This window comes from Trachinotus anak, unplaced genomic scaffold (genome assembly GCF_046630095.1).
Source record: "Trachinotus anak isolate AG129_WGS33_773 ecotype Australia unplaced genomic scaffold, CSIRO_AGI_Tana_v1 ptg000013l, whole genome shotgun sequence".
In the NCBI taxonomy this organism is placed as follows: domain Eukaryota; kingdom Metazoa; phylum Chordata; class Actinopteri; order Carangiformes; family Carangidae; genus Trachinotus; species Trachinotus anak.
Genome location: NW_027273864.1, coordinates 21,292,221 through 21,317,408, shown reverse-complemented (window position 1 = coordinate 21,317,408; position 25,188 = coordinate 21,292,221). Strand labels below are relative to the sequence as shown.

At 39.6% G+C, this 25,188-nt stretch overlaps 1 protein-coding gene across 3 annotated transcripts; it reads right to left on the bottom strand.

Annotated features, from left to right (window-relative positions):
• Positions 1-1,391: 1,391 nt before the first annotated feature.
• Positions 1,392-25,181, bottom strand: LOC139630402 (ras-related protein Rap-1A-like). Of its 3 annotated transcripts, none has more exons than XM_071493795.1 (8): positions 25,040-25,181; positions 17,866-17,954; positions 16,890-16,958; positions 16,446-16,502; positions 15,425-15,565; positions 10,670-10,813; positions 10,164-10,290; positions 1,392-2,466 (listed from the first exon to the last, which is right to left on the bottom strand). In XM_071493795.1, the coding sequence occupies exons 2-7, from the start codon at positions 17,920-17,922 to the stop codon at positions 10,201-10,203; spliced, it is 558 nt and encodes a 185-aa protein (XP_071349896.1). In that variant the 5' UTR covers positions 17,923-17,954; positions 25,040-25,181; the 3' UTR covers positions 1,392-2,466; positions 10,164-10,200. The 3 variants fall into 3 exon arrangements, with proteins under 3 accessions (XP_071349896.1, XP_071349898.1, XP_071349897.1); XM_071493797.1 differs by lacking the exon at positions 25,040-25,181 and adding an exon at positions 24,016-24,065; XM_071493796.1 differs by lacking the exon at positions 25,040-25,181 and adding an exon at positions 21,467-21,693.
• Positions 25,182-25,188: the final 7 nt, after the last annotated feature.

The window sequence follows — 25,188 nt, the reverse complement described above, 5'->3', positions numbered from 1 at the left end:
AACTGAGGAAAATTGTGACTTCTAGACAAAATTATTATCAAGGAAATACACAGTAGGTTTATCAATAATAAATGATATAATTACATATTTATTTGTAGCCCTACATCATTATTAGTCCGACCAACAGAGAATTCTTGACGCTAATGCCAATATTGATATTTGCTAGTTTTTAAATATTTTATAAGGTTCCCTTAAATTGCAACCCAGCAATGGCCGCGGGACATTTTACAACTGAAAAACAAATTTGTCACTTCTCTGTGGTGGCAAAACTATAGCATAATGATAGTGTCTCAAAAAATATCTCTGGCTTTTTTGTACTTGTCAGCCTTTGACTGAATATACTTTCATCATATACTGTATATCAGTATTGAAATATGCAATATATTGCAATATGAAATTATATAATCAATACTCTGATAGACTACCCCTAACAGGCACCCACTGATCAGTAAATATTAATGAGGTCAATCAATAAGAAACATAACCTTTAGAGCAATATTAACAACTATAAACTACTGGTCATACCAGACCAAGTGAGGCTGTTACCGCAAAATCTCTGTGTTAATAAGTGAGTGGGAATGTGGTGTACTGCTTATGAACTCAACTTCTCATTTAAAAGAGGACGTATATGGTCTTTGTTCATTCAGAAGTTAATTTCAATCATCATTTGCATCTTCTTAACACAAGCTTAGGCTTTCAAGTAATTATGTAATAAAAGTTATAGAGAGCATGTATTCTAAACATGCAGCTTAAAGTGAAATTAAATTCCAATTCATCACTGGTCACTGTTGTTCAGGTGCCACCGGAGGTATATTTTATTTTATGTAACTTCTACAGAAAATCTCATCCGCGTTAATTTCACCAAACAAAAATTGTGTTACATTTATGCAATGTACTCTTTTACCTTTCATCTATCCTTATTTTTAAATCCTTGCTCTTTCCCGTGTACTTTGCACTGGAGAAGATTACAGAAAATCCTATCTTTCAGGTGAGAAACTAGAATTAATCCAAACTGTGGGGGCTCAGACACTGTGGGTTTTGAGCACACACACCATCCTTTCCTCCTGCCATTACCTATAGTGTTTAGTGTAAAGAAGAATTATCTTGAAAAAGATGAACTGTGAACTCTAGTCACTGTGAACGATCACCCCATTATGTCACCTACTGCTGGGGCTTTGTGTCAGTACACTGTGACACTCGCCACTGGATGTGTGAGTCATTTCTGTTCATATACTGACTCCTAGTGGCCTTTAGAGGTAAAGAATTAATTATCAATTAATTGGAGCTTACAAAGTGTCCCCATGCAATTTTTATATTTTTGTTCTATGTACATTTTCCAACCCTTTAAGAACACCTTTTAATTTCAGTCCTCTCAAATAAGTCAAATCTGCTTTGGATAAAAGTTTAATTCACAAAAATACATTGACCAATATAATGAAAATGTACTAAAATGTACTTTAATAATCCATAAAAGCTGGAACATCATTGACAGAAAAACACAAGAAGCATTATTAGAGTTGGTTTAGTATAATATATTTCAGCTTCAAGAGACATAGAAATCAATCCTTATTTTTCCCCATATTTCTTCTATAAAAGGCCCATTTTTTTTCTGAAGCATTATTATGCAAAAAATGGCATTAGAATATATTATGGGAGCTATGAAATCCCAGTGACTGAGTATAAAATTAAGTCACATCAAAGAGAGATATTTGCAGAAGAGAAGTCCATGAACAACAGGGCGAACAAAGAAAAAAAATATAATAAAAATAATAATACATATTATAGACCTTGATCTATCATCACTGACTTGACAGGCATGGAGAATAGGTGTATGGCTATAAAAAATGTCTCACTTTTCCACTTGATTTCACTTGAAAACATCTACACTTAATAACTGATGCATTTTTTTCATGCTCATTTTTGAAGAATATTTATAATCATACAACTAAAGAGGTGAACTTCCATGTCTTTCAAATACAATATTGATATCGAAAAAGATGAAAAATACTGAATCCAAGTTCTAACTTTTCCTTCTTAAACGCTGTTATTTTCCTTTTGTTAAACTGTCAAAAAAATGAAAACAGGGGCTGCTCTCTGGCCATGTAGGCGGCTCATGGACACTTTGATACTTTCACTATCATCAGTTTGTGGTGTTTTTTATTTGTTGGTGCAGAAATGGAGACTGTCCGTTCGGGGTTCACACTGAAACTGAGACATAGAGGAAGGTCCTTGGAGGCGAGAGACCAGAGTTTTCTCTCTCTCTCTCTTACTGTCTTTCTCTCTCTTTATTTTCTCCATCTCTCACTCTCTCTCTGTCTCTCTCTCTCGTGTAGGTCATCCTCATCTTTGATAGGAGCAGTTCAGTCAGCTGATTCACCGTTATGGCTGATGGAGGGAGGGGGGGGTCGGGGCTGTTGGAATGCTGGCACGTTCCAATCAGGGCAACAGTTCTTCATTACAGCATTTCTGCAAAACAGCACAGTGGTTTAGTCCTGATTTCATGTGTCCTCAATTGTCAGACCAAGATTCAATCCTCACTATTATAACACTATCTATTAGCTCTCACTGCCCTCTGCTGGCTGTTCAGCGACATTACATCTGTTTGCACAATCCTGTGAAATCAGGGCACATATTTATCTGCTTTGACTGCTAAAAATAAAAAGGTTGGACTTAAGTGAGAGATGATAATAATAATAATAATAATAATAATAATAATAATAATAATAATAATAATAATCCTTATTATATGATTTCTCTGATGTACCTCATCTACCCACAGAGTATCTTGCAGCAGAGGTTTGTGTTAATTATTCACAGAGATTTTAAGATTTCACACAAATAGTATGAACTCTTTAAAACGATAAATTATAGAGATTATAATCTATGATTATATGTTATTTCAGAATTATCACCCACTGAATAACTTTTTTTAAATAATGTACAATATGACAGACGTAGGGTAAATCAATTTCTCTGATTTGCTGTTACTTCTCTGACCATATATGAAATCAATCACACAATCACTTGAGTCGCTCTTTAAATTTAAATTTTTGCAGTTCAGTGTAAGAGGGAGGAAATCAACTTGATAAACATGTCTTATTGATTACACTCAGCAAAGAAAGGAAAAGAAGTTGGCGCCTTAAAGATTTCTTAAGTGTAATTCTTAGATGTTTGACAGGCCAAGGGCTGTTGTAAAAAAAGACAATCAGAGTAAAATCCTGGTATTACATGCAACATTATTTTAAGAATGATGCAATTTTTCTGTTATTCTTTGCATGAAGAATATGCATAAATGTTTCCAAGTGTAAAGACTTGGTCTCAGCTTCAAAATTATCTAAGAGGGCGTTTTCAAGAGGAAAGCTTGCATATTGAGGCATGTAAGTGTCAGGCACAATGAAGACGGACAGTCTTAATCATTGCAAGGTGTGTATGAATAGGTGACACAGCACTTAACATAACTGCAGTCAGCACTTAAAATCAAATCATCCAAAATTTCCCCTCAGCAATTTTTTTTTTTTTTTTTTTTTTTTTTTTAAACACAAGGTTCTATGTCCAACCTTTTTTCTAAAGTGTTTTTTACTTCTAAGATCTAAATTCAGAACCACACATTCTGTGTAAGATTTAGTGGCATCTAGGGGTGAGGTTGCAGATTGCAACCAAATGAATAGACCTAGCCTCACCCCTCCCTTCTCTAGCATATAGGAGAACCTGGGGTGACTTTTAGCCCAAAATCACAAAATAACCTCTCTCGAGCCAGTGTTTGGTTCGTCTGTTCTGGGCTACTGCAGAAACATGGCAGTGCAACATGGCTCCATGGAAGAGGATGAACTCCCTAAGGCAGGGGTCGGCAATCTTAAACACTCAAAGAGCCATTTGGACCCGTTTCCCACAGAAAAGAAAACACCGGGAGCCACAAAACCCTTTTGACATCTAAAATGAAGATAACACTATATATATTGTTTTTTACCTTTATGCTATGTATAAAAAAAGTGTGTTACATTTATGAAATCAATGAACTGCTACAGAGAAAACGAAATTACCGGGGGTCGAAAATCTCAATAAATCGCGTGCCGGCGGGTTTCACACATCGGCGGTTGTGACGCATATTCTGAGCGACAAAAAATTAAACACGTTTTATTTTAATGTTACAAGATCACCATAATCTTCAAATTTAGAATTACATTTAAAAAACTAACAAACTATAATAAAATAAATTTAAATTAAATACTCATTATTTATTTTCTAAAGCCACAGGGAGCCGCAGCAGAGGGATGAAAGAGCCACATGCGGCTCCGGAGCCGCGGGTTGCCGACCCCTGCCCTAAGGGTACACAATGATTCTTAGTTTCAGATTATACACTAATGAAAACATAATTATAAATATAAAAATTTCATCTCTGCAGATAGAACCCTCTAAATCCCACAGACTCATCCTTTAAGGACAGCTCTTGGAGATTTTACACAACCCAGGGTCTAGAAAAACACAAGAAATGTTCTATATATCTATCCATCTATTAAGATTTCATTTTGAATACATGTTTCCCATTTATATCACCAACTGACTTACAGTCAAGGTCTTAGAGGAGGAATTGAGGCCAGCAGTGAATGAGAACACCCAGAAGGACGAAGAAGCCCCGTCCATTTACAACTAATCCCTTTTCCCCAGAGTAACTTTCAGGACAAACGGATGTTTAAGAAAGCTCTGAGTAAAAACTGTTTTTTTTTTTTGCTGATAACTTCTGGCCAGCTGCCGTGGTTCACAGTCCAGAGATCCCTTCATGACAAACAGGCATATGAGGCAGACTGTCGAACTAATTCAGGGACGCATAGGGAGCATAGACGAGCAACAGTGGAAGATGTTTGTCTGGCTCGGTTATGGTCTTTTACTTTCATCACTTTATTGCAGCCAGATCTTCCTGCTCTCAGCTCATTCTGTGCTTCACATCACATCAGAGTAATCGTAGTTACCCGTTTCCCACTTGACAGTATTCACATCAACATCCAAGTCATAATTATGACTGGGGAAAGTCAAATTGTTCTAAAATGTATCCAACTTGTTGCCAAAAATATGAAAATGCAACGAAGTCAGTTGTTCAAGGTAATTCAACACAGAAATTCAATAAATACAGAGTTTCACTGAACATGCACAGTATTTTTAGTATTTTTAACACTCACATGTTCAACTCTGCAGTAAAGATACTGTCACTTAATGTTACTACACGTTGTTCAAATGACACTCCTGTAGTATCCATTAATAGCATTTCTTAGCAAACAGTTTACTTGCTAGGTAGTATGACATTCTTTAAAGAAATATAGCTAACACACTCTATTTTGTTTTGTTTTAGCAATTAAGACAGCTATTGTCCAAAGACAGGAGCACGCACAAGTAATAAACATGGGAATTTTTCCCATCATTACCTTCCCTCCCACATGACATGAATGTGGCTTTAGTGCAGCTGCTGTTGGTACCCTCTTTGCTCAGCTTGACACAACAGTGCTGCTTTTAACTTTGTAATTAAAACAAGGTTTGAACAAGGTTAAGAGCCACTGGTGAGCAGGTTTGTCTTTTCTTATCAAATCCCTAACGGCTAAGCCCTAGCCACAAGTTTTTACCAAAAGCAACATCTGAGGGTGGAGCACAGGCTAAATAAAAATAGAAGTAAGTATATGCATAATCCTGCAAATCCATGCCCAGCTGGCTACTTGAGTGGCATGTTCTCAAGTGATTTGTGGGGCATCTAATTGGGCAGGGAATGCATTTGACTGGTCTCAGGGTACAGGGGTGGCTCTTACCATGGGTGAACCAACAGAGCTTTTTTCACTGCAGACATTTTGACTTGTCGCAGTTAGAAAAGCACAGGTGTTCTTAACAAGATCAATGATGGCTGCATTTCATTTAGGTATTCCAGATCCAGGGCCATATGATTAGTGTTATACCGGTACTTTTGCTGCTGTGACAAGTCAAAATGTCTGCCGTGACAAAGACCCACTGTCGAGTCTTCTAGAGACTTATATACAAAATTCCCAGCTGGAGTACCATCAACCTTAACTTCTAGATTTCAAAGCTTAAAAGACAACCCAGAGTGCAATTACCAAGTCTATAAACGCTAATGGCAAGGTCTCGTATCGCGGTGATAAAACAACATGTGGGCACATCTGACTCAACACTGTGCTGAAGTAAACTCTGAGGGAAAAGGAGTTGCTTCAACTGCCCAAAAGAACCTCGAACCTGGCTTAAAATGTCTGTCCAGAGTTTTCTGAAACATACAGTAAATCTTCAAGTTGTCTCTTCTTTGACTCCTTGATTAATGTCTAGTGCAGATTTTAAAGTGACACCATACTGTATCAGGTAAAAAGTACACAACTATAAATACTAATATTCAGCACCTCAATAATCATAGTATTGCCAGAAGCTCCCTGCCAATTTCCGTCCCCGGTGAATACAGTAAAATCAGAGACAGAGTTCATAGCTCATGAGGTCAGCTGGAAAATGGCTACAGAGTGAAATGCCCCAGTAACTTTCTCTCTGCCTTGTCCGAGGCTGGCACTGTTACCCCTCTCTCTCTCTCTCTCTCTTGCAGTGTATAGTGAGGTAGTGTGTTGTGAGCAGTGGAACAGTGGGGCTGTAATCCCATTAGTGTTGGTTCATTGGGCTGGCCAACGTGTGAACGGGGGCAGTGGGGACAGACACCGCCCCGGGGCCTGCTGACAGAGGCCCCACTCTCACACACTCTGGACCTCTAACTGCCCAACACAGATGGATTCAGACGAGGAACGCGGTGGGTGGCTTAGCGACCCTGATGTCTGGGCTGGGCACAATGGTACTGTCTGTCTCACTAATCCGGCGTTATCGGCAATATCAAAGTTTTATTTCCCCCTGAACTGCAAGTTAACAGTAACTGAACAAGGTAGATATAAAATCTCTGCAGCTGGCTGAGTTTTGCGGGTTCGGCAACATTGAGGCCTTGTCTTGACAACACTGTTAACCAAAATGTGTTAACAGGAATTGTGAGGCCCAACAAGAAACTGCACTAGAAAAACTAGAAAAACACACCCTTTTCAATTTTGAAACAAGAAAGAGGTCCTCCTACTGCATATTTTCTCTATATTTTCTCATTCCTGTGTGTCAACTTTCAGTACTACTAAATTGTTTATGCTCTTTATTCTTGCACAAAATTAGCTTTGACATTTTGCAGATTTATTTTGTACTCTACTCATTCTTAAATGATAGGACCACACAGTCGAGTATAGAACCTTTTATTCATCTATCTTCATATCAACCATCCTGCATGCTGTGTGGATGCTGATTTCAAGGGCTGACATCTCTTCAGAACTCTCCAGAAACAATTCTGGAGAGTCAGCAGACAAGGTTCACATCAGGATATAGTCAGCCCCCTGTGTGCACCTCATGCGATTTGGACAATGTGAATGCCAATTTATTGAGGGAGATGTGCTTATTCATGTAAAGAAATTATTTGTCCACTCAGACACAAGGATCAGCTACAGGACAGGACCCCAAGCATATTAAAGAGCCAGCGTCTTGCTCAAGGATGCTTCAGCACATTTCACACCCACAGAAATGACAGCTTGTACTGAAGCCCTTCAGTTGAAGGTTAAAGTCTCCCTACTCAATGCTGCCCATTAGTCTCACTCAAATGCAGTGGTGGTCAGACAGAATCCATCCAAAAATTTAGGCTACAATGGTCTCCACAGAAGCTTCTGTACCGCCAACAAACAGACAAAAGTGTTGAGGCCGTAGCTACAATTTTTGTAAAGACAGACAACCCAACAATCATGGCCACTTTACACAGAGACTGGCCAAGTGTGTGAAAGTGCCAAAGTAAGTTATGGTATAAACTTCTCTCTCAAGCCGTTTTTCTCAACCACTTCTGTCACTTTTTAAATGTACAACCAAGTGCAAGATAACGATTGCTTCATCGAGGAGAGACTGTCCAAAAGTGTGTGCCATTATCTGTATGAATGATTCATCACACTACAGAGACTACAGAAACTACATCCTGAATAGATTTTAGGAAGTATTGTGATTCAGCCAGCCTTTAACAGCTGACTTTTCCCCCTGACTTTGAGTCTGGACATGGGAAGCAGCTATAAACACCAGTGCCACCAACAAACAACCAAGTTAGTTTCAAGCATACTGAAACCTTTAGACTTCTCAACCTTGAATGTTTGGAAACACTAAGGCTCAACTCAGTAATCGCCATGTGAGGGTGGATGCACATCATAAGATCACACGCGATTTTCTCAACTGACTGAACCTAAACTCGTCTTCTAAAGGAAATTTTCCACATTAGGGTCGAAACATTCTTTACTTTGCCTTTCTAAATCACTGAAGGATGGTTTAACTGGGGTTGAATCTTATCAGGAGCTCTTAGTGAACATAAATGCAGACCTCGAGTAGTGCTACGAGTTTAAATTAGATATGGCTATATGTCATTATACATGTATATGTTATATATAACCCTGCATAGATTCTTCTATATTGCTCATACCAAGGCAGCTGTGCTGTGTGCCTCATTATTTCCTGCTGTTAAAAGGACATTACTGGCAGAGCTGCAAATCAATAAGCATGACTTCTTCTGGGTAGTTTTGGCAGATTTACTGTATTGTGAAACATGACAGGATTCCAATATAAAAATAGATATAGTGACCGAAGATCTTGTTCACATTTCTCACCTCCAGCTAAAATAGCAAACAGGCAACTGTAAAAACAGTGGATATCACTACAGGCCAATCACAAATAAACACACTAGTATGTCTGTTCAGGGGTAGTGACAGGAATCAGCTGTCTGGTTTACTGAGCGTGACTGTTTTCAGACATCCTCTTTAAAAAGAATTGGTGAGAAAAATAAAAAATAAATAAATAAATTTTTTAAAAAAAGAAAAAAAAGAAGAAGAAGTGATTCTAATTTTTCTGGGAAACAACCTGATGACAGATCAGGATTTCCTCAGACAAAACCAGCTGCTGCAGTGTCAGTTTTTAAAAACATAACCATCATACAGTGATCCATTCATCCAACAGTAATAAAGATAAAAATAAAAAAAGCTAATGAAAGCACTTGTTAGCCTGCCCAAAAAACATTTACTGAATGTGTAAGTCATCAGATTCACAGAAATAAAGGTCAAAGGATATATATATATTCTACAAGTATATATATACACTTATAGAAAGTAACAGGACACATCCCACTCATACAAACTATTACTTAGAATAGTTCTTCCTCAGACAATGACTACAGAGGAATTACACTGTCTCACCATCAGTCAGTTGCACTTGAAAACTACGCACAAAAACCCTTTGAACATATACTGGATCCAGTAAAATGAGTCCAGGTCGGGTCATGTGTGACTATGAGGTGAGTTTATTTGGAAGAAATGGACCCTGTTAAGCTAAGGTCAGCTTTCTTTCCATTACAGAAGCTTTATTTGTTGTCATCTTGAATACCACCACCAACACCCAGCTGCCTGGAGGGGGGGCTATCACTCTGAATTGCATCACCAAAGGTTTTCCAATTTTCCTTAAGTGCTTTGACTCCTGAGCTCAAAAAGGCACAATAACAACTGGTGACACCAGTGCCCCACCAATGCATACTATTTGAAAGTAAATTTAGCGCTTTTAAGACCTCACCAAAGAAAATTGTAATCAACACATCAGGGGGGCAGGTGGCTGCACACAACCAGGCCAAATATCAGGAGGGCTATGAAATCAGGGAAAAATTGACCTGGTCGGGATGAAGGACAACTGATTTTATTTTTCCAGTAGGTTAAATTATATCCCGTGTATTGTTGTGCTTTCTCACAAGTCTCTGCTGAAAATTTAAGACCTTTCAGACCTTAAACAAAAAAAAAAAAAATCCAATTCAAGACCTTTTAAGACTTAAGGGCCCACAGATACCCTGTGAGCAACTAAATTTGACTTCTGCACTTTGTCTGACTTAGCTGCCGGCAAACAAACTCATAATAGAAACTGATGAAGGCAGCATCATCTAACATGACACAAGAAGAACAAGGCTATTACATGGAAGTTATTAACCTGACAGTCTGTTTATGCATCATGACCTCATGAATATGGCAGCTGCTTGAGTATGTTTTGACTAACGTAATGTTTTTTAGGTAACACACACACACACACACACACACACACACCTGGCTCAGAGCTGCTGCAGGGGCTGGAGGGGGGTCTTTAAAGCAGGACACAGTTGGATTTCTTTTTCGCCTTCTTCTTTTCCACTGGCGTTTTCCTATTTATCTGTCTGACCAGGTCATAGAAGATCTAAGAGAGACACAAAAAGGCAAAATGAGAACAGCACTATTAGTTATGACAAACGTAGTAAACTCATCGCTCCACTTCATTAGATTCCTAACACACTGTTGTACCGATTACATGAAGCCTCGTCTCTAAGTGGATTGATGTCACCGTTTACACACAGTATGTTCAACCGGGGTGCATCGCTGAGCAGCAGGTTTTAATCCAGTTTAGCGCATTAGTATGTACAGCTTAGATAAACAATACTTTTGTTTGTTAACACAAAATAGAACGAGATATCACCAATTTATCAAATGGTGAACAGATTTGTATGAATGTAGGATTGAGGCAGTTGTCTGAGGACTGGTTGTGTACAGTCCAGGCAGGGTCACCAGTGTGTACTCACATCGAGGACGTTGATCTTTGACTTAGCAGAGGACTCTAAAAAGGCACAGTGGTTCCACTGTCTGGCCAGGTTCTGGCCCTGCTCCTTCCCCACCACACGCTCATCCTCCAAGTCGCACTTGTTCCCCACCAGGATCATCGGCACCTGAAGACAAACAAGATGAACAAACAATTAATTAATTAATCCCCCCTGAGGCATTTTGTCTTGTAAAAATATAACAGACTTTCATCATAAATGCAACCACAATAGAATGTGTGAATCAATGAATACAAAATGATGAGTAGTTGAAGAAGAAAAACAACACATCTGAATGAAAGCTGTTAATCAAATGCACGTGTCTGACATTTATTTTGAGTACTTAGTCCATTGGTCCTTAAGTAAGTCTACAAAAATAAATAGAGGAAAAGGAGGGATAGAAGGAGAAGAAGTGGAGAGCAATATTTGGTAAACATGGAAAATGAGGAATGAGACAAGGAGAGGATAATAAAAAAGCAGGAGCAGAAAGTGAACATGAAATAGACGCTTGAATTCAAGCTACAAGAACAAGTTGGGTGAGACAGGGAGTTATGGGAATGTTTTTGGCACTAGTGTCAATACAATACCTTAGCTTCAGTATGAATTCCGAAATCATACTTTTTTTAGATACAACTATGAATACATGAAAAACATGTTTTTCCTTTCATCAAAAGATCCCAAATTCACAATTGCATTAAAAAAAAAGCAATGTGGCAATGCCTGGAATTCAACATAACACTTGCATGCGGCAAACACTTTTAAAGCTCGACTGTGGTGGAAAAGCGGTGGTGTATCAAAGACAAAATGCAATACAAACTGAGGGAAACAGACTTGAATAAACTATCATTGCAGTGCCTGCTGTACTTCTGTAAACTAAGCATCTTCATATACTTCTGCAGAAGAAAAAGGCAGGAGAGAGAATAAAAAAAGCGAGGTGCATCCAGGTACTGTGTGATTTCAGTGCTGTACAACTCATTATCAAACATTTAGAACCCTCCTGTGATCATGCATAGGGCTGCAAAATAAATCAAACATTTACCATCATATCATAATGACTCTTAACGGTCCTAATTTTTGTCACATCGATATGTTCCATATATTCCTTCGTACAGGCAACCTCCTACCCCCAAAGTATAACAATGAATCCAACGATGGCAGGATTGAAGTCTGTGAAAGTTCAGTGCTAAGAATGGACATTTCAACTAGGCCTGGGAGGTGTAAAGATGAATATCAGGAAAACTTTTCACAACAAAGCAAAATACATGTTCAAGCGCAAAGTACAAAAAGAAGGGACGTAATAATTAATAACAGCTAAGTGGCTTATTCATTTCAATCTTAAGCCTGAATGTGGGAGGGTCACAAAGACGATCAAGAAAATCAACCCATCCCTCTGGGAAGGCAAAGAAAATCATTTAGGTTACACAACAGTGACAAAAGAGATTAAAGAATCAATATGAATTAGCAAGGACGGTAGCTTATTTTTGTTTTGTTTCTGTAAAAAGGAAATCCTTTCTAGCTAAAACTGAAAACACAACTGCTGACATGAAGTCCAGCTGGTATTGGAATCTCCCAAATACCCAACACTTCTTCTTTTGTGTACTCAGCCAGATGTTTTAACAACCAAGGTCAAAAAAACAAAAACTCTCTGAGGAAGAGAGAATATTCTGGGCAAAACTTCAGACCTAACTGTCACACTGGGCAGAGCTGGGGCAGTCAGGGTGTCGGGATGCGTCTCATCCTGCCTGCTGTTTCCTGACCGGCTATCTAGGGAGCACGCTGGCCCGGAGGAAGCCACGACAGCCCCGCCCAGCCGGGATAACATCGCTTTCCTTCCTGAATGTTTTCGAACATTGCAGTTGGATTCCATGCTCTGGCTGCTCCCTGGAATTACATGATAGTGTCAGACTGTGTGTGTGTGTGTGTGTGTGTGTGTTCGTACTCACATATCACATTGAAAAAATAAATGCAATTCCACTGCATAACCTTATCAAAGTAGACAAAGACTCAAGTTCGAGGACAAGTCCAGCATTTCACTTGGAGCTTTCCAAAGGTTCACAGGATATTTGTGTTTGTGGTGAAGCTTAGCAATTAACAGACACAATCAACGAGTGGAAAAGTTTGCATGCAGCGTAACAGGCGCCAATAACTTATCAGCTGGGGATATCTATTTGTGGTGGGCCTGTAACAAATAAATCTATGCAGGGGAAACCCTGTCTTCACCACCCTCTTCTGAACCTGAACGTGCCCCCCTACGTGTCTTGTGGCTCTGGAAAAACTGGATATTTGTAAGCAATTTGGTAGTATCCTGACATGCACTAACTTGCTCATACTACAGACCCCAATGCACAAGCCTCCTGTTAAGAGGTCGTATTTGACAGCGGTATGCCCACATTCCTCCTAAAACTTTTTCAAGGTATAGGATGAATATTCCACGGTCCTTTTTTCTTTTCACTCTGAATCTCTCTGGGCTGTGGGGCAGACGACAGGAAACTACAATGTTTAGATTAACCCCACGGAGGTTGCTGCTTGATGTTTGATATCCAAACAAGCCCTTGCACTGGACTGCTGAATGACATTTCTCCCAGGGGTCCTGGGAGAAGCAGTGGTATGCCCTCCTAACACAAACTCTGAGCCAAGCTGGGATGAAAAGGATGGAGAGAGGGATGGAAGGATGAAGGTATGCAGGGAAGAAAAAATGCTCAGTGTCAGCAGCACACGAGGCAGCATTAGCTTGCTTGAAGAATCCACACAGCCCACAGAGAATCTGTTCAGACGCTGTTAACATGCTACAGACAGGTCCTATCCCGCCCACAATGGCATGCTAGAGATTGGCTTGTGGGGAACACAGAACAGGACAGTATAGAGTAGTTTAAATGAATGAAGCCAGTCGCTCCAAATGGTATGGTGAGTCACAAGCATGGAGTCAGTTATTAGCACCATCCTAGTCAGACAAGCAGAGACGGAGATGGCCCGGAAAAGTCATAAGACCTCTCTTACATAAGAACTGTGCAAGGAAGTAAAGGAAGTGAGCTTTTAATATACTGGTGACTACTTCATTCTTGACTCCTAACGACTTTTTTTAAGGAGATGGAATTTGGTCCTACTGTGTTCAATGTACAGTCATTAAAAGGCTTTTTAATTGAGCTTGGCAACATTAGGTGCGTCTGTACATTTTGCCAGCTTTGCAGTAAATGGTGCGTGGCAGAGCTGAGAATGAGAACAGCTGTAGCAGCAACTCGAGTGTCTGCTTTAGCTCTGCAATAGCTTAAAAGCTTTCACTGAATAAGAAATCTGTCCTCTTGGATGAAAAAAAAAAGTAAAACATGTTAAGCATTTCCTTTGGTCGTGCATTCCTGCAAGGGGCAAAGAAAGATAAACAGATGTCACTGCCATCATAGGTAAAGGTTTAAACCACCACAGGACTGATAGCTGACAGAGTGGACGTAATAGCCAGATAAACACAACTGTTTAAACTGGGGATATATTCAGACGGAAGAGTTAGAGAAGAAAAGGGACATCAACTGTTTTCCTGCATGTTGAGGAGCCACTGATCCTGCAGTCCATCTGTTAGCCTGAGGCTAACCTCAGCCCCCTAACCACTGAGGTTCTAATGAAGTACCACAGCCTCACGATCCAGTGTGTTTCTGATGAGCTGAGGCTTTCCTTGCACATCATCCCTGACAGTCCAATCACCAGCACAGAGTGCCAGACCACAGTAAGACCACAAAGCAGGCCATAGAGAGGAGGGGGAAATACAGAGACACAGGCACTGAAAAGGCCAGTCAAAACAAAAAAAGCAGAGTATACTGGCACTGATATAGAGGAAGGGGAGCGAGAGAAGGACCAATAGAACGATGGACAGAAAAGGGTAGTGAAAAACGTCTGCAACAGGCTGCAGAGGGGCTTCATAGATGGTTGACGGGGAACAGAGAGCAAGAGAAGGGAGGAAAGAGTGAGAGAGAGGGTTATGGTAACATTCATTCCCTCCAGAGATCACCAAAAAAGGGCATCTTAGATTCTGCTGACGCACTGCCCCACCAGAAAGGGGTTGGAGGGTTTACTCACTCCAGCAGCCACACAATTTACCAGAGACACAGAAAAATGGAAATGTGTTGCCGACAAACAGCAAAGCAGGAAAACAATTAGATGACGCATCCCCTTTTTATTTGCACTGTATTACACTGTTTGTACTAACAAAGAAGCAAATCTAAGGTTTTTATCATTCCAGAAGTGAGAAAAAGACATTGCCCTACTTTTTACTGGACTATTAGTTAAGTGGGGTCCAGTGTTGTGTTTCCATGTTAAACACAGAAGAAGTAAACAAACCACAGGGACCTCCATGACAGTTGTATTACCTAATGCTAGGCTACATACAGTACACAAGTTTCACTAAGCGCTTTCTCATTGTTTGCACTCTATAGACAACACAGAACATCGTGACACCACCAGCATTATGTCATGGTAATACAAATTTGTAATTACTGGCATAAGATGCAGTGATTACAGTGTTGAATAGTATCCATAGCAACAGCTTGATCGGGTCCCTGAACAATGTAGGTGGCTGAAAACATGAAAGTGGGGTGCTCGTAACCTATCTGTACTATTTTCCACTGGATCTGGTGTCTACAACCTATCCAGCCATTATACAGAATAAAAGAAAACGAGAAACAGTTTTGTGAAAATGTAGAAGAGCTGATATAAATATGCTTGTAAGCCTAAGTGTGCATAGCCTGTACTTACATCCTCTGTGTCCTTTACTCGTAGAATCTGTTCTCTCAGGTCCTGGAGGTCATTGAAGGTGGACTGTGCTGTGATGGAGTATACCAGGGCGAAGCCTTGGCCGTTCTTCATGTACAAGTCCCTCATTGCTGTGAACTGCTCCTACACAGCGGGGAAAATTAAGAGGAAGAACAGGCATGAGCTCCGTCATGTGCCTTCTGGCATTTTGTATCTTGTAAAAGATTTACCGTAGAAGTCCATTGCATTTAACAGAAGGTTACACATAGTCAGTTGCTTTTCAAGCCAAACTGAAACATCTGATGTGCCAGTGTGTTGCACTGTGAGGATGTCTTGTCTTTCTTCATAGTAAACAAAAAAATGTCTTCAGGTTTTGGACTGTCATACAAAACAAACATTTTTTAAATTATCTGGAGATCTTTTATTGATCAACGATTATTGGAGGAAATCTGATGATTACTTACAGCCCTAGTTGATGCATAAAAGATACAGGTCAGTACAATTGTTAGATCTGGATTTTTAACAGCACTGTGAAGACACACAAGACTATCAGCACCCACTGACCTCCACTTGTTGCTTGTGCACCATCAACCTGTTTATGGCATCAGGTATACTGTATGCAAGTGCATTACTCACACTCTTCTAGCAAACTTGTGCTTGACCAAAATATGAACTTATTACACATTAAAAAAAACACACCATATTGTGTTATTATGAGGTAGCATAGTTCACTTATGTGTATGATTTGATGGCATCTCAGCTAATGAAAATCTTTGAGCACTTCAGCTTATTTATTTACCAGCTCTATCCAACTTTGTATTTTTACTGCCCACCCCCAATGTATTTACATCTCATCAAAGGTAATTTATCGGCAGTAGCCCTGTATTTCCTCAGCGTAAATTACTGGAAGACACAGAGTTTCCCATCACCTACAATGTCAGTGTTCAATACAGTGACTCAGCCCTCCTGATACACAGAAAAGCTGGATATTGACAGAGCTTTTAATGGCAACGAGTTCACTTACTGTGCCTGCTGTGTCGAGAATTTCAAGCATACATTGCTGCCCGTCTACCTCCACTTGCTGTTTATAAAAAAAAAAAAAAATAAAAAAAAAGGGAAAAAAAAGAAACATGACAACGGAGTGAGATAATGTAAAACTTAATTTCAGGTCACTGAACACATATTCCATGTTCAAATTCCTGCATACAATAAATACCAAGAGAGACAATTAACCCACAGCAAAAAAAAAAAGATTAAGCAAGAGAGAATAAAAAATGTAAAGCAGAAGGAAAGAAAAAGAGGGAAAATAAGGAAAGAGAAAAAGAAACACAGAAATGAAGGGAGTTACATGAGAGAAAACAAGAGCACAATATCATGACATGAACTTGCAGAGCAGCTGCTAACAATCAGCTCATTCCAAGCCAGAACTCACTGCCTCTCCCTCTCACCCCCCCCACGGGACACTCACCTTTCTGTATGAGTCTTCTATTGTAGGGTCATATTTTTCCACAAAGATTCCCTGTACAAACTGAACTGTCTGCAAGAGAAGATACAGAGCAAACGGACATCAGATCAATGTGACCTTCGGGGCCAGAGTGGCAAATATGGCCAAAGTGACATGTCTTAAAGCTTATCATAGCAACTAGGACATCTGGAATGACGACGTTCATGAAGGTGGTGGGCAGCAGACCAAGTTCAAATAAAGCCTAGCATATTCATTTTATTGACATGTGTGACTATATGCAAATGAAGTCTGGACTGAGCTATTTAAAGCACCGTGCTTAGTGGCAGGTTTACATGCAGGGTAGACTGAGTTCACCTGATAACGTCTTAAAGTCTAAACATGTCAGCCTGCCAGTTTGAGGGATTAATCCGACTTTGACACCTGGTCGAAGTTAGATAAGCTGGGCATATACCATTTCACAGACATGCATGTTCTCCTGACAACCTTGTAATGACAATAAAATACATAAAGGATCAAAATGTTGTGCCTGCTCTTCAAACTCATGGAAAAATATATCATCTAATTTGGGTTTGAATTATTTTACAGGAAATTGGTGCATGATTACTCCATCTAGAAACCAACAGATTGATGGGAACAACAGACACAAATTAACAAGCCTGCAACACACATGGCCAGTTTTATGCAGTTCTTTTAAAAAACTAGCAAAGAAGACAGTAGGCGTGAACACTTGTCAGGAAATGCAAGTAGAATATCAGGAAAAAGACACTTTCATCTGTACTCTTGTGGCTTCCTGGAAGAAAACGCACCCTGATTTGCCTTGCCTTCTTTTACCACATACTTTTATCCAAAAGCTAGTAAAATATCCTGCTGTTTTATTGACAGTTATCTGAGAGAGTCCTACGAAGTCTTTAGGAAGTACACTTCAGAGGAGTCAGACAGAGGGAGGCAGGAAGGGGGTCAGAAGAGTCTGGATACTCACCAGAGCGGACTTGCCCACACCTCCAGAGCCTAACACCACTAGCTTGTATTCACGCATGGCGGGATTACTTCACTGGACAGCCCAACAGTCTGTAGTGGACAAACAGGGAGAAGCAGAATGGACAAACAAAATGAGAAAGGTGTGAGAAGAGAGTGAAACAAAACTAAAAACAAGTTCTGCTTAAAGTAACTTTCTTTTCAAGCAAAACAAAAGAACTTTCCAAGTCTGGTCTCTAAATTTCTCCTCTCTAGTAAGAAGGGATTCTAGTCATTCCTGGAGGTTATGGACAAGACGCAGCACAACAATAGAGGGAACACCCATAAGTGGAGCTGCTTCAGGGTGGAGGAGGTGAAGAGTATGTGACCCCTCTCTAACACAAACCAGCTGTGAGGTGTATGAGTGCAGGGGGAACTGAAGGGGAGATGATACATGGATCTGGCAGATACTCCTCCTAATGACACAATCATCTGGCTTCACAAACCAAAACACACCCCACTGTCAGATTTTTAGTCATCGACTCGTTTTTGGTATTGTAAAACAGCAGGATAGTGTCAGTCGTTTTGACTAATGACAGAAAACAGATGAGGGAAGAGGAAACTGCAGTGGGAGGTGGGGGGTGGGGGGGTTGTGAAATCACTGGAATATCCCTTTAAGAGACATGCAGGCCTTTAATCATTGGCACACATTGTGGTGTAAAGTCAGTCTAGTTAGCCAAGTGGGTCACTACAAGCTGGGCAATAGAGACTCCCTCACTAAACTTTAGTTGTAGCTTGGTGAAGAGGGGGATTTCTGGTTCTTTGTCTCCTGACCTGACTTCATATCAAATTCTGTAAAGGTTTATGACCACTGGCTGTTTAAAATGACAAATTCTGACTGTGACAAGTTAAAATGGTTTATTTGAATAAAGACTGAGAAGAAATTCTCTAGACTCATTGAAGAACGCTTGCTTCAAGTTATATGAAAAAGTCACAATAACCAGTTTGGGATATACATGCTTTTCACTGGAAAGTTATGAAATGCCATGCATTTATTTTAGAACTTGTATTGACATTATTTTTTCCATTGTAAATACAATTAATTTTTTATTCTCCTGAATTACAGATACATTTTTTCAGCCTGCCCTGAAAATAAAGAAAAACAGACCTCAATGGTTAGTTTAAAACCAAATCACAACACAGTAAGGTGGCACTTGGGTTGTAGTTAATAATTATCATTGGTGTTTAATCTGCAGGTTACATCTTCAAATGTCTTGCTTTGTCCAACCAAATTATCACATTGGAGAAGCTGAAACCAAAGATTTTACTTGATAAATGACTGAAACAATTAAAATAGTTGCTGGATATTTTTCAGTTGATCAACTAATCAATTAAACAACTAATTGTTACTAATATTGTCATCCTTTGGTACCACATTTTCCAATAATTGATACAAGCTTGATCCCTGGCTGTGCTATATCCAGACTTTCTTCAAGAAAAAAATGAAACAGTTTAACACCAGGTTTGCTTGAGTACACACCAGAGAAGTAGTAGCTTCTGTTTTCATGAACCTTGATCCTGAAAATAAGAGACTAATACTTTCAGGTCACGGGTTGAAAATTACTGCTTGTTGGCATCACGACTGTGTTGAAAATCAGAAAGTGGCTTGTGTTAAAATCCCGAGGAAGACAGTATAACCTCGTTTGATAATCAAACCTTTTTGCAAATCATCAAAAGCTAATCACTAGCCACTGTGGGAAGCAGATGATCCCCTCCTACACTGTTCTTTTTACAGCATACTCCATCCAAATACACAGGGGAGGTGGACAAAGGACTAAGGACCTCCAACTTCAATCACAAGCAGTGACCATGTGGGATATGAAGCCCCAACTGTGAATAATTCATATTCACTAATCCTCTACACACAAAGAAGTTCTCCTTGCACGATTAGGGAGGAGCCATTGGAAGGAGAAGAAAAAGAACAGGGCTGTACAAGTGCTATGCAAACAGTTTCTGCTGCACTCTCATGTAAATATTCAAGTGCAGAGTCAAGTGCATGTACAGTATCACATATACAATGTCATACAGACAATGTCAGACTTCGATTTAGGCTAGGCCTCACTTGTCAGCTATCTGCACATCATGTTTCTTGTATAGACGCTGTGGACCGACCCCTGCTAAGTATGATGACGTAAGGAGTCTAGTCCGTAACAGCGGCTGTTAAGATTATTACAGTATGTGACTGCTTCAAAAGGACGTTATAAAGGACGTCTGCTCCTTTCAAATGTGCCATCTTTAAATTCTTTCCTTAAAGGATGAGCAAAACTGAGGTACATAAAACATGCCATGTTTTTGGGGGGGGGGTTTTTGGCCCATAAAAAAAAAAAAAAAAAAAACCTCTAATATTTATCTGCATTTAATCAAAAAGTTGTTCAGTTGCATGCTCAGCAGCACAAACATCCCCCCAAAAATCCCCTGTTTCCAGTTTCTCAAACATGAAGGTTTGCTGCTTTCATCATTGGGATCATCATTGTAATGTTAAAATCTTTTGATTTTAAACTGTTGTCCAGACAAAACCTTGGTCCAGACCTTGGTCTCTAGAAATTACTTCAGATTGTGAAAATGCCATTTCTATGCTAGTTTCATACGTGACTAAAAAGAGAACTAATATAAAAAAAAATTTCTCCTTATGTAACTGTAAGTGCTTCACACAGCAGAAAAAATGGCAAACATAAGCATTTTAGTTTAAATGGAGAAGAATTATTTTTAATATATAGCATGAAAACAGCCAGTTTTACAACCTAATACCACCCATTTTTGTTGCAGTGTTGCTGATTTAGTAGGTAGTTCAAAATGTTTCCTACTAACTAACTTTTTAAGTACCTGTGCCATACACCTGTGTTTTTATTCATATGTATGTTATAACAGCATATGAGGCTTGGCAGGTCATGTCAAGATGAACTTCACTGAGCATTAAACCCCTTGAAAAGGTAAGGTTGAAAGTGTGTCATACCGAGCTCGAGTAGGAGTGAAGGACAAACTTTCTCAGCTCAAGTGTGTTAATTCATGCTCTCAAGAATGGCAAAGTGGTTATATTTTATGTCTACCCAGAATTAATGCCACCTTCCCCAAACCAAATGACATAACTGATCAAGACTCAAACTAATTCTGCCTAATATTCAATTAATGAACAACACCTGTCTCCGTAGTACTCCTTTCTTTTTGAGCTTTCCACTCAAGTCTGCAGCCTTTTCTAAAAAAAAAAAGGCAAAAACAAAATCAGGGACGTGACTGAAAAGGATGCTCTTGCTCTGACACCTATTCTGCATACAATTTTTCATACCAGGAAAACCACACACTACACTGTACTCTTTTATCCAACTGCCTACACACAATGCACACAAACACACGCACACACACACACACAAGGCCATTTAAGGACATCTCCCTTTAACACCAAACCTCTCCCTGTTTCCACTGCCCTCAACTACACACTGTCATTCCCAACAAAACAAACACACCACGGCCAGTCTTCTGCTCTCGTAGTAACCCCAGCAAATAAGGAGCGAGGGAAAGCCACATGCCACAGAAAACATGCTCCACCATGACATCACTGCATCACTCACCCTCTACAGCCAAAGGTATGTATCCATCTAAGGCTGGAAATTGGACGAGGTGGCGCTGGTAGAAAGAATATGCAGCAAATGTGAGTCTGCATCAACTACAAAACTCAATTTAGAGAGCAGGAGGCTACACAGCTAAACTACAACATTCAGGATCCACTATTTCCTGTTCTAGTGAGGCTAATCTGACAGCAAAGAAGCTGTCACAGCAACTGACTCAGCAGGCATATAGCAGGCGTATGACTGACAGCTGCCCTCTCTATCTTCCACCCAGTGCGGATGGTAAAAATGCACACATCCGCTCGTTAAGCTAGCAGCATGATACCAACGCTGGTGGCATCCTATTTCCCCGCTTGTTGACCCACATGACAATTACAGCAGCTACAGTTTAAAAAAAATAAATAAATAAAATAAATAAATAAATAAATAAATAAATAAATAAATAAATAAAGTATCCCCTTGAAGATCAAGCTTAGAAAAAAAAAACAAAAAAAACAACAGTGTGAGATAATAATTGCTCTGATGGAGTGTGTTTTCATGTTGAAGCTCCTGGTTACTCATTACCTCCACCAAAACCACAGTTCACATCAAGTGTTCACAGCAAGCTTAGCATGAGCAACCCACAAAGTTTAGGGGAATAACCCAGATGCTACTGAAAGCAGAAAACCTGTCAAAGAAAGGGTTTAAGCAAAGACAGAGAACTGACACTTTATTAAAGCTAACTTATTTACAACTAATATCCCAATAATTACTTGAACATTTCCTGGAAAGAACTGTGGATATTTCACATATTATTCATTTCAGTAAATAACTGGAAACGTTGGTAATGTTTATTTTAAAAGGTATATCCATTTCAGTTTATTTCCAAATAGATTTTCTTGAAATAACTGTAATTTGATATCAATTAGAGGTGAAATAAAGATGAGTAAGTACACTTTCAGTTATTTCTAAACACAAAGCTTGCACGATGTTGAGAATTAAATATGTCTACCATCTATGTCTATTGCTTTCAATAATAAATAAATGCAAAATAAATATTCACTGGAGTTTGCATTTCTTTCATGGAAATTCATAATAAACTCAATGAATAAAAGACAATGAATTTAACTAAGTAAATAACAGTTTCGGTCTCTGTAATTGGTACCAAACTACATAGTTCTTCCCTGGAAACTTAAGAATTTAATGGGAAATAATGGACCTGTAAAATGAAGCTTCATGTTGCTCTTCATGTTAAACTAAATTTGCCTGTGGTCAAATTGCTAATTTTTGCATGTTCAGCTGACCTGCTGTTCCCTAAAAGCTGTTAATTGGAAGTAACAAATTGGAAGTATAACAATTGAACTCTGAAATGCATCCCAAATTACATAGTTCTTCTCAGGAAACTTCCTAGGAAATTAGGAACTTACAAGCCAATAAAATAAAGTGCTACCTACAGAGCTTAAAAAAAAAGGGTACATTTTTCACAGTGACAACTACTGTAATGTATTTTTTTAAAAAGCTGATCTTCATGTATGATAGATAATACTAGATTATCTGCCTAAGACTTCTAAGTAATAGAGATGTTCCTATTATCTACCTTCAAGGGAGTTTCAGGGGTACAGTGACATTTGTTCATCTCTCTCAGGACAGTTGTTAAACTTACTGTACAACCTAATCTAACCTAAAATGCAAAAACACTTAAAGAACCAAATGTTCCCATTATAAAGTAGCATTGTACTTGTGTCTCTTTTCAGGCCCCCTTAACCTTGAATGACCCCATGAGTCAGAGCAAAACTGCAGCTAGGCACACAAACCTTTGCTGTGACTTAATTATGACAAAGATCTGTAACTGACAAACACCATCAGCCAATGCATCTGTGTCGCTGGGGCCTTGACCTGTAACCACATCCTCTTTCCAGAACGCAAGAAGGCTTCATGCTGATAGGATGGAAAAGGAGTAGCTGCCTACTAAAATAGCCTCTTCCAGTCTCTGTTCCTGTTCAAGACTCCAGACAACAGGCTTGTATAGAGCAGGGGGGAAGTGGTTTTAATAGCTTATATCCCATCATCAAAACTTTTCTTCATGAAGAGATTCAGGGTACAGGATGATGCAGATAAATCATATCTATCAACAAGGAGTGAAGAACGGCACCTTTGAGATAGTTGAAATGTCTGTTTCACATGGCAGTTAGGGAGGGTTTCTGTAGGATTCAAGGAATTAAAACTTTTTAAGACCTTGTCAACACCACATATGATGTATTTAATGCATGTATTATGACCATACCATCCCAAGTGTGAAAGTATGATGGAAAACCAGTAGGGACAACATGGCCTATAAGTATTTTTTAGCTCCTGTAGGCAGTTGTGACAATTGTTGCTACAGGAAACTCCACAAAAAAGGAAAAAGTGCTCACAATCCATTATCACAACAATGCTACACTTTGTTTAAAAAGGCGTGTAATGCTTCCCTACAGGCTGCATTTGAATTCAATGTCAATTTATAACTAACATTACTGTCAATGTGAAGCAACAGAAAGTATTTATTGCAGTTTAAATTTAAGACTCTCTCTTACCTCCTAAGGGCCTTTTTTTTTTTGCTTGCTTTTCAGGAACTTGATAAAGTGCTTTTTAAGGTCTGCTGATTCCATGCTGGGAAAAACTATTATCAATAAAGCAGTTTGAGGATGATAAGTGAACACCTTTCCTGTTTCACGTCACTTTCCTGTGCAGCAGATAAAGCCTGCAACAGGCTGCAAAAACGCTTGGACCCAGACAAGAGAAAATCATTTGAGCTCTTGGGTTGTCTCACTGTGAATCCACCTAATTTGCTTACAGCAGTAGCATATGTTTAACACTCCAGGTCATGGTAAGTCCCTGCAATCTGTGGCTGTGACTCCACCACAGAGCACCAACCAACGCTCAGTCGATGTGCGGTTATTATAACCATTAGCTTCCCTAAAATTAATCAAAATCAGTTCAACTCATAAACCCGCTTACAAATAAATCCTTAAAAAAATAATAACATAATCTATAATCCTGACTACTGAGGCCAGCATCTGTCCATAAACAGTCCAGTTACATACCAGCATCTACTCTAAGTCCCGTTATCAAGCTTGTTAGCAAAATGCCGCTAACTAGCTAGCTTTAACTGCCTGCGACGGGCCGACACTTCATAAACCGCTAGCTGCGGCTCGTTAGCAAGCAAGCTAGCTAGCCGACACATTCCTGTCCTCGGCGTGTGATCAAAACACAGCCGGGCTGTCGGGAAAAAGCAGCAATCAAAAGCATTTCACAGCTCAAATGTCCACCGGGCTTGGCAGGTTTTAAATCAACCCGCATTCCGGTGTTATTCGCTCGGGAAAGGCAACCAATTGCTAACGCTACCTGCCCTTCCGCCTGGCCTTGACTAAAATGGGAGTGCACACTCCCGTTTTGTACTTGCGGACAATTCTTCTCATTTCTCCGACAAATAAAACGCCCGCTGCGCACTCTACCGCGTCCGCTTATCGTCCCCCGAGTGTCGACGCTACTTGCGCCCTGGCAAACGAGTTATTTGACGGCGTTTAGCAGCTGGTAAAGTTTGGTATTTGCACTCACCGTTTCTCGCTCGCTGTCTCTCGCCGCTCCGCAAGTGTCAGTTTGCCTCCGGCCTGTGTGCGCAGAGACGTCACTCCCCACTATTTCTCATTTTTCTTAAAAGGGCATGACACACGGGCCACCCGTCCCGCATCATTTGCATGATAACG

Excerpts from the sequence above, each read along its gene's own strand:
- LOC139630402 (XM_071493795.1), bottom strand. The coding sequence starts at position 17,922 with ATGCGTGAATACAAGCTAGTGGTGTTAGGCTCTGGAGGTGTGGGCAAG. Across the intron at positions 16,503-16,889 it reads TAGAAGACTCATACAGAAAG|CAAGTGGAGGTAGACGGGCA; the intron begins GTGAGTGTCCCG and ends TTTTATAAACAG. Across the intron at positions 10,814-15,424 it reads GAGTAAAGGACACAGAGGAT|GTGCCGATGATCCTGGTGGG; the intron begins GTAAGTACAGGC and ends GTTTGTCTTCAG.